At 38.7% G+C, this 10326-nt stretch overlaps 1 protein-coding gene across 1 annotated transcript; it reads left to right on the top strand.

Moving 5' to 3' along the window:
- The first annotated feature begins 5592 nt into the window (after window positions 1-5592).
- LOC117784298 (protein snakeskin-like) lies at window positions 5593-6786 on the top strand. The gene is made up of 3 exons (XM_034621997.1): window positions 5593-5754; window positions 6050-6240; window positions 6294-6786. Exons 1-3 carry the CDS (start codon window positions 5704-5706, stop codon window positions 6505-6507), a joined length of 456 nt encoding a protein of 151 aa, XP_034477888.1. The 5' UTR covers window positions 5593-5703; the 3' UTR covers window positions 6508-6786.
- The last annotated feature ends 3540 nt before the right edge of the window (window positions 6787-10326 follow it).

Raw genomic sequence — 10326 nt, 5'->3', positions numbered from 1 at the left:
GGCCAATTATTTTTTTGACTGCTTTATATCTTTTGTAAGTGATGTAAATATGTTAAACCAAAAGACTTTCAGACTGCATGGCGGCATTCAAGTGTTAAGACCAGACAGACACAACAATAATTTGCATCAATTATGTACATGAGAGTTGGCGCATTTTGTGTAATGTGCAGCATTGATGGCTTCATTAGTCTGAAGTTCAGTTAACATTGCTGTTGCTTTGGCGTCCAATGAGCCGGAAATGTCTTCATTATGATTGCATATGGCACAGGCGGTAAAGCGAAGCGCAAAACGGAAGCGGAAGCTAACGAGAATTCGTTTGTTGTTTTTGTCTGTCCCTTTCCCCCAAACAAGCTGTTCATTCATGTAGCTCCTGTTGCTGTTGTTGTTGTCAGAAGTGCGTACGAGCGTGGTAATTTGCTCTCACATATACACAATCTCAGCCAGTGGCAAAACACTCCCTCCTTTTCTCTCTCTCACTCTCACTCTGTCACTCTCACTCTGTCACTCCCACAAGGCCATCATGCCACGGTGCGTATGAGTGATGGTTGAATTCATATCAACTGACAGTTTATTTACACAAGCGCCATTATTACCAACGCCTGCACCAACGTCTGGCCCCGAGGCCAAGTCACACATCCACACCCTCACACACACACACCCTCACATACACACACAAATTATAGCATGGGAGCGTGTGATATGAAAAATTGACTGTGATTTATGCAATTATGTTAACAAAATATTTACTTGGCCACAAAACTGATTGGCTTAGACACTTGCCACAGCTTGTGAGCGTTGCGGCTGTTTTCCTTAAATGCCTCGATATTAAATATACATTAGCATCAGTCTATTTTTAGAGATTAATTAATGATCAAACTAGGCTGAATCAGATTCAGATTCAGTAACACAATCAGATGGCAAAATGACTAGTTGTGCCATTAAAAATCTTTTTGAACGCCTCTAACTTGAAAACATACTTTGGCTTCCATAGAAATGGCATTTAAACGCACAAATATAAAATAAATTATAATTTTATTACAAAACGGATGCGAAAAACTTTTGCCATTTCCTAAGCGCTGAAAAAGTAACAAGTTTTTCATGCTTTTTGTTGTACCCAGCGTCCTGGTCACGGTCCAGGCTGACGGGGGCTGGAGAGGGAGGTTGACTAAAGCTCATTACCTTATTGCGTTGAGGCCACCAACTGTGCCACGCCCCCCTATAGTGGGCGACGCCTATGCTGAATTGGGCAGCCGCTGGCTGCTTGTTTGTGCCGCAAATGAACGGAAATGGTGAAACTTTTAATTGAAACCATAAATTTTCGCGTGGTTTTCTGTGCCAACGGAATTTGTCGTGTGGCGTTGCCTACTTAGCGGCCACATCCCCCGTCCCGCTCCCTTTCAGCAGGATTCTTATGCTGCCCCCTCATGATGCAGCAGAGCAGAGTGCAATTAGTGCCGGGCATGGATTGCACTTTTGACCAACAGGCCAACAAGGTAAGCAGGTAAGTTCCTAAACTTTGACATAATGTGGCATTTCCCCATCTTCTGCTTAATCCCCTGGTTCATTTACAATTCACCTCCCTTACATAAAATAGTTAATACTTTGAAGTGTTGGCACTCAAACTCAGTGGAGCTTTGGGTATTTATGTCAAGCAACTGGCATTGCACACGCGCCGCCGGAAATGACGAATGATTAAAATGGGCGTGCCATAATTTCCGCTTGACAGACGTGTGGCAACAGGAAATTGCAGCCGACAGCGCAAACATCGCATATAATACTAACATACAATATGGCCATTTTCCAACATCGCACTTCACACTTGAGCTGTGAGTTGTGTTTCGCTTCTTCTTTTATTATTAAATAGAAATGGCAACGAGCTTGCAACATGCCTCAGGTCAATCGACTGAATAGCTTGTTGCAGTGTGTCCCTTCAGTTAACATTTTATATTCGCATTGATTCATATCATTCACATCAAATCACATCACGTCACGTCACAGTTTCCATTGCCATTAAACGCTCAAAAGGTTCGTTTGAAAATTCAATTTCCTGCATTTAAATGGCTTTGGAGCTATACTCATAACTGCTGCCCACGTTTGTGGCTCCACTTGCAACTGGCATTGCTTATTGGTTATTGTATCGATGAAGCCCCAAAACGGCAACAGCAATAAACAGCAAATTGAAATGGTCTGTAAGCCAATTTAAACAAATTTATGCTATTGCCAATAAATTCTCATTAACAAGCGAATCCACCCAAATTGCCAACAATTATTTTATTAGAATAAATGATTCAGGTTAATTGATTTTGAGTACAAAACGAATGCAGACATACCTCATGATTTCTATAAGCAAAGACGTCTTTTATATGAAATTGAATACATATTTCAGTCTTTATTTTAATACTAATCTAATTAAATTAAATTAAATATATACAATAATATAGTCGACTTTTTAGTGTAAAAGCATTCAATTTCTAAATTTTATTCATTTGAAAAGGTTCTCAAGATGTTTGAATGGCTAGAATAATAGACGAGCTGAAAAGAATAAGTGTCTAAAACCTGGTGCACCTACATGCACTTAAATGGGCCATTTATTTACATAATACTTTGAAATGTTTTAAGAGTACGCCCAAAAGTATGCAATGATTTTAAAATTGGTGGCGTATTCTGATTAAATGTGCAGCCGCAAAGTATGCAACACATTTTGTATGCTGCGCATTTGAAAAAAGAACTCTCACTCATTTCGTTTCATTTCATTTGAGGAGTAGAGGAGAATAATGTAAAAAAAAAACGTATATTTGCCATAAAAATATTTGGGTCCTGCTAATAATTCAAATGTAAAAGCCTCTCACATTTGTGTGCTACTTTTGCTATTGATTTTATTTGGCATAAATGCGACGTGTAGCACTCATTTTTCTACTGCTGCTGCTGCCGGAGATTCCGTTTTGGTTACGTTTTTCCTTTATATTTGGTTTCGTTTCGGATGCTTCCCACAGCAGCCAGTGGCAATATTTTCAATTTGCTAAATGGCGCAGTCAGCCAACTGAAATGCCACATATATATATATGATAGTATTAGTATGTAGTAAGTATTTTATGTTATATATATACACGTATGTATGTGGCATATATTCGAGTAGATACGAGATGGGAGATGCGATATGTCTGCCATGCGGAAGAAACCACAGCAGGCATTTTAATAATTCTAATGCGAGTTTTTGAGTTATGAATGTGCTGGTTTTTCTGCTTGGGTTTTCGGCTCTCGGTTTTTGTGGGTTTTGACATGAAATACGTGCCACAGACTCGATACGGCACAACAGCTCAATTTATTGATAATCGATATTTTTCACAGCATTCGATATGATATGCGGCGTTCATTAGCCAATGCCAAAAGGAAGTCGACTTTCACGCGTCCAAAATCAAATGATTTATGGTGGACAATGACTACGGCAACAATATAAAAACAACAACACCAGCAACAACTACAACACGTTCTCTTTAGTTGACGGCAATCGAGTGTGCGCTTGTTTACTTCCGGCGGAAGCAGACGCCGAACATGGCGGCGCCGAAAATAAATGAATATAAAACCGCAATGGGATCGGAGCAACATGCAAGCCCATTATTATCATCTTCATAATGAGCTTTACTTGGCGTCGTTAATGGCGTGAAAAATAGACAACTTTCTGGGTAAGTTGCAGACACACATGCGAGGGTAGCTCGAAGACTATGCGTGGAAATAAAAAAATGCAAAATATTTTCAGCCGTAAAGCATAAGGAGCACTTTATTTGCTTGCTTTGTAAACATCGCTCGCATTCTCGTATTTAGGACCCCAAAACTAAAGACGCAGACATTTTGTTTATACCATGTTTGAGTGCTCGATGATTTAGTGCGGTAAACGCTTAAAAATTAATGCGCATAATTTATACATTATTACCAACACTTCATTTTAGGCTTTGAGCTTTGCACACATAAATACACACACAAACACACACATGCAACTCGAAGATTTTTGGCAATAAATTCGTTTTGGAAAACGACAAGAAAGGCTAAAAAAAAAGGAATAGAAGGAAAATGAAAAGCAAAGCGGGCGAAACTTTTGTTTCTTAAGTAAACTTGAAAAGTTTTCGAGACATAAAAGTTTCTTGTGAAAGTCACACGAAAGTTGAATGCAATAAATCTGAACGCTGCTGCAGCCCAAAAAGTGCAATGCGTTGCCTCTTCAAGCCAAATCCGCTAAACCCGTTACCAAAAAAAAACACACTTACTCGCCAAACTTTCAACGCTCTTTCATGGCTGATAAATGGCCAACTGAATCACGAAATACAAGCGCAGATTCGTGATTCCTTCTAAGCCATGGTAAGCTCCTTCACAAGATTCCCCCATATCATACATTACTTTCGTTCAACAACAAGAAATACAACTACAACTACATTGCGGTGCTCTTGACCAACTCGAAGTGCACTGGATATTCAAATCCAACCGCACATATGAATATGGAATAAATACCCTGCGCTTTATCTATATATATATATATATATGCACAATACATATCCCTATGTACACTCATACATATGCAGGACATTACGAGTAGCTGCTCTGGTTAAACTGTGCTAATTGAAGAGCAAGTTGGAGCAGGCAACAGGGTCAAGTGCCTCAGGTGAATTAAAGACCGGCTCATAGAGAAGAGAGAGAGTAAGAAAGAAAAAGAGAGGTTGTGTTCGACTAGAATATACGCGTTATATATATGGGAATAATTATATATGCAGTAATGTAGTTTCAGGGATTGCAATAAAATATATTTAAATATATGCACTAAATTCGACAATGATATTCCATTTATTACTAATAAAATAAGCAATCAAAAATAAATATTTCTATTTGTTTGTTATACCCCATGAACATAGTTTTGGTACGAGTATGTGAAGTGTGAAGAACTTTATACCGTTTAAGCGACTTGAATGCTTATTAAAAGTTTAGTTAGTTGCAGCTTAAACGTCACTTCGAGTTTGGTTGAGTACCTGAGAGGCATGCGAGTAACATTTATGCTAATGTAAATGCAATGTGAGATAACTTTCATACTCGCAAGTTAATGGTAAAGTTGAGAGCCAAGTTCAGAACATTTGAAGACAGTTAAATAGCAGGTAGAATAGATAACCCAGTTAGTTGGCATTAAATATAATTTGGCTTATAGAAATGTCCTTGTGCCACATGCAAAATAATAATGAAACCAGTGTTTGCATTTGCTGCTACATAGCAGCAATTTCAATAAAAATATTGCTCTGCTGTCGCTATTGCTCTGATTTCGATCGGCTCTGAAGCACAGCAGAGAGCATTAAAAGTTGCTCTTCTCTTCTGTTTGCTTTGCAGAACGTCGGAGTACTGAGTAATCCCACAAAAAAAACCAGGATTACTCAGTACTCCGACGTTCTGTGCTACAAAGCAGAGCAGAAGAGCAACCGTTTTGTTTTTGTGCTCTCTGCTGTGCTTCAGAGCCGATCGAAATCAGAGCAATAGCGGCAGCCAAAAAAAAATAACCTGATGTAGCATAGCCTTTTTTATCACTGCTTATTTCCAAGTTGCCTTCAGTTTTAGGCGTTCACTTGAGGCGGCGACAACGATAACGAATACGAAAACGAATAAAAAACGAATAGATCAATAGTTATTTGCAGTGTGTGTGCGTGTGTGAATATTAATAAAGCTATCAAAATGGTATCTGTGGAAACAATTGGTTCGATCTTCATCAAAGCTCTCAAGCTGGTATGTCCTGTATTCCATTTCCAATTCCAATCAAATTGGCCAGTTTTCCATTGAAAATGTTGAGCAATAAGGCGACTAGTGTGTCTGAAATAAGGTTGTCGTCTTATCAATATGGACAAAGTATTAGTAATATTACTCATACGCATGGAAATCACAAAAAAATTCGTGAATCGGATCGTGAAATGCGCCACTAAAGCTAAAGCTTTTCAGGGCTGGGCTACACCAAGACTGATCATTACAATGGATCGAATATGACTCAATCAGAATTTCTAATTGCTTGTGCTATGTCTTACAGATAATTAACTTGGTTGTCATCTTTCTGTATCGCTGGGGAAATGTTGGCAAATTTCTTGGCATTGGCGGCACTTGGAACCGGATCGAAGGAAACAGCGTCGATCTGGAAATTGTTGCCTCTGGAGTAATGGTTGGATTCTTTATATACACGGGTTGCCACACGATTACCTTTGGCACCACAAAGCACAAGGGGTAAGTCATCGATATTCTAGTAAAGTCCCAATTCTAATCAATACATTCCCCAGAGAACTGTGTGACACCATTATGAATGTGGTGGGCACCTTCATGTGGCTTGCCGTTGGAGGCGTGGCATTGCATAACTTTAAGGGTGACATAGTCTATGGCAACTCGGGAATTGCCTTGGGATCGTTGTGCGTTATCGAGGGAGCACTGTATCTGCTAGACACTGTGCTGGCCTGCATACATTACTTCAAGGGCGACACTGACTACACACAGTAATCAACCGGGATGAAGTATGGACATATATATTGAGGCGCCGCTGGTGCAGCTAACGAATAACTGACAAATTTTCAATACATTTCAGTTAATTCTAAGTGCAAATTAGTTTTTAGCTTACTAAGCCAATTGTGTAGCAATTTTCTTACAAAACACATTTACATTAAAAACTACGATAATGACAGTTCACTGTATCCATAATTTAACCAACATCCAAAATTTATTTGGCTATATCATATTTTACACTTTGGCAAACATAAACTGTTAAGATCCAAAACCCAAGCAAAAATGTTATCAATTTTTTGTATTACTACACTCAGCTACAGTGAAAACTAATTTAATGAGTCACAAGCCAAGATTTCTTTGGAAATAAAAAGCTTTCTATAGTCCTGTGATTGAACATTTAGTCATTTTCCAATATTTACAGTCAGAATTAAGAATTACATTATGTTGAATCTTTATAGCCGGGTTCCTCCATTTAACTGCTTATATGTAATCTTTTTCAGCATTGTTGATGAAAATCGGTGAAGATTATAGCTTATATTCAAATTATATTTGATTAAATCTTTATATATAAGAGATACCGTAGCCCAACTTGATTTTAAAATTGCGAGCTTTTTGATTTTTTAGGATTTTTCAATTAAATTAAATAAATCAAAGTTTTTATCATCTGTTGAATCGGAGGATCAATAGATTATTATAGGAAATCCAATTTGATTTGTAGTAAAAGATGTTATAAATGTATCTCTGTAAGATTCAATCAGACTATTGTAACAGACGAGTTGATAATTTCACGTTAATTAATAAAAATTAAAAGCTCAATTATTCAATTCTTTACATATAAAATTCATAATAATTAGGCGATTTTATTATACCTATACTGATAGTGTTAGTTCTCAACTTTTTTTTAAAATAATTCTTGTTTTTTTGCTGCCGCTATTGCTCTGATTTCGATCGGCTCTGAAGCACAGCAGAGAGCACAAAAACCAAACGGTTGCTCTTCTGCTCTGCTTTGTAGCACAAATACTCTGATGTAGCATAGCATTTTCAATCACTGAATGAAACACACCAAGGAGAGGCAGAACGGCAAGGTTGCCACAGAGCCACAGATTGTGCAATTTAATGTGCCACACGCTGCGTGGACCGACTGGGTGGCTCTTCCGTGATGTTTTCTTTTTCATTATCAAGACCTGGTTGGGGTTGCAGAGCGCGGCTTAATTGCAATGAAAGCGCAGTTTCCTCCTCGCAATTTGCAGTCGCTATGAAATATGCAGCATTATGACCGCAGAGCTGAGCTGCTCAGCCTTTTCAAGCTTCCCGTTCTGGGCTCTTAATCACATGAACGACACAGCGAGCACATAAACTCAATCTGTGTGAGGCCAGGTGAGTGATTGCAATTGCAAAAGACGGCCACGTGGAACTTTGCCCCTGGCACAGGCTCAAACTCACGTTGAGACTCATTCCCTTTTGAATACATTGCAGCGCATTCAGAGTGCATATTTAAAAAAAAAAAAAAGAGAAGAGAAAAGTGCTTGCATATATGATTATTTTTATTATTATTATTATTGATGCAATTTGCAATGACTCTGGGCCAGGTACAGGTACAGTTTCTGTTACAGTTACAGGCACAAACCCACTCCAGCTGCTGTTGTTGGCCCCGTTATTTATGGGCAACTTAAAGTAAGGAAAATGTATTGCCTACGTTTGAGCGCAGAGCGGTTTTAAGTTGCCTGCCGGAAAAACTTCTTTTCCGGGTCCCTTAGCCAATTAGCTGCATTTCAGTTACAGTTGCAAAAGTTAAACATGTTCACAAACGAAATTATAGCCAAGTTGATGGCAAACTTGGCGCTAGCAGCTAATGAATTAGCCTTTTATTTGCAAGTGTTTTGCAAGGCAAAAGCGATTCACTCTCTAAATTCAATTTAATTTGCATTGCATTAGCCATTCCTAACTATTATAATAATAATTATTATTATTTTTGCAAAGGACATTTGTGTATTTGCAATTGTTGTTGTTGCGTTTATCGTTTCGGGCTGTGGGATGGCATTGATAATATTTGTGGTACAAGTAGTTGTTGTGCTGCGCTTTAATTGGAAAAGTTTTTCAATTTTAATTAAAACATTTTACTTAATGCAAAATGCAGTCGAAATTACACACAATATGCAGCATTCGCACCACAACAACAACGACAACAACAACAACAACAGCAACATTTAAGGCAAAGCCACATCGAAAGTTTTTCTGGGCCAACAGCAAAAGCTGCCAAAAACTAAAGTAAACCTCTCACGCTGCCCATCTCCCTCTATTCCTCTACTCCTCTCTCTCTCTCTCTGTCTCTTTCTTCGTCTCTCTCGCTCTCGCTCTTTCTCTTGCTATAGCTCGCTTGCTGGTAATATCAGAGATTTTAATAGCCGCTTCATTTTTTGACTACAATTCATTTGCAAGTACATCACTCATACGCCCCTTTGCACGCAGTGTTAGTGTTAGTAGCTGATTTGTGCCAGTTTCTGGTATTTTGGCCTGGTCAGCAGCACAATACGGCCCTGTTTCAGCTTGTGGTCACAATGGCACTTCAGGCTTATGCGATTTAAACAAACAAGACAAATAGTTCCATGTAATTTGCTTGTATGTCAAACGACTCGCATATGTCAAATGTCAAATGCTTTGCGGATTTTCTTCTCTATTTTTTTTTCTGTCTCTCTCTCTCGCTCTCTCCCTTTTCTCATCACTTTTTACTCGCACTCGCATTTGCAACGCCTTCGACAGCGACAACGACTGGCGGCAGGCAAAGTTTTTGCAACAATAAATTACTATTACAATGACAATTCTCCGTCTCTCAAACACACACACACACACACACACACAGCGAAAATAGCATTTATTATGCTCTGGTTACATTTCCGTTTCCGTTTTCCGTTTTTGGGTCTCTTGTTTTAGCTCTTGCTGACTGGCATTTGAGCTGCGCTAAGCATTTAAGTTCAAGTCAAATACAAGTATACGAGTATGTGCAAGATTTGCAGCAGATTACTTGATTAATGATCTGACTCGAACAGTTACAACTGCGTTGCGTTCCGTCTCCATCTTCATCTCCATCTCCTCCTCTTCCCAAAACAAACAGCATTTTTTTCAGTTTGTCTATAAATTGAAGCATATGTTTGCATCTGTGTGGCATACAATGTCTGTTCAATTTTAGACTTTTCTATTTTAAAATTTTAATAAACTAAAATTTAAATTTATTTCTTTTAATACTATTTTGAATTTTAGAAAATTTTGTATCACTTTTGTTCTCAAGAGAGATGTCTTTTAAGTTTTGACTGCACTAAAAAGGAAACATTTTATTAAAACTGACGACAACTCAAACCCAGTCTAGGCCAAAGCCTAAGCCGTAGTCCGAGATGTCTTCAATGCAAAACATAAACAAAGCTCGACTGTCTGTCAGACAGAAAGACAGACTAGCCGTCTAGTTGACTAGCTGACAGTCTGGGCAGAAATGTCTGGGCAGCTGGTTGAATTAACACTTGAAACCTTGACTTGGCCAACAGCTAAATGAGAGCAAATACGGCAGCACCAGACACATCGACTTGCGCTACACTGAGCAAAGAAAATATTTTTCCTGACCCCGCCCCCGCCCCCATCCACTTCGCCCCTACCATTGCATTCCTCTGTCAAAATGTCAAAGCTTAAAGTTGAGAAAACCTGGATGGACTTTTGGATTTGCTTTGCGTTTTAATCAGTCAAAATGTAGCCACAGCAGCCGCCACAAGTAATTAAGTAGATGTGCCCGTAGAAGGTAGGGGAAAGATGGGCCGAGAGGGAAGAAAA

The sequence above is a fragment of the Drosophila innubila genome (assembly GCF_004354385.1).
Source record: "Drosophila innubila isolate TH190305 chromosome 2R unlocalized genomic scaffold, UK_Dinn_1.0 1_C_2R, whole genome shotgun sequence".
Lineage (NCBI taxonomy): Eukaryota > Metazoa > Arthropoda > Insecta > Diptera > Drosophilidae > Drosophila > Drosophila innubila.
The sequence above is the reverse complement of the archived record's forward strand: the minus strand, read 5'-3'. Positions and strand labels throughout refer to the sequence as shown.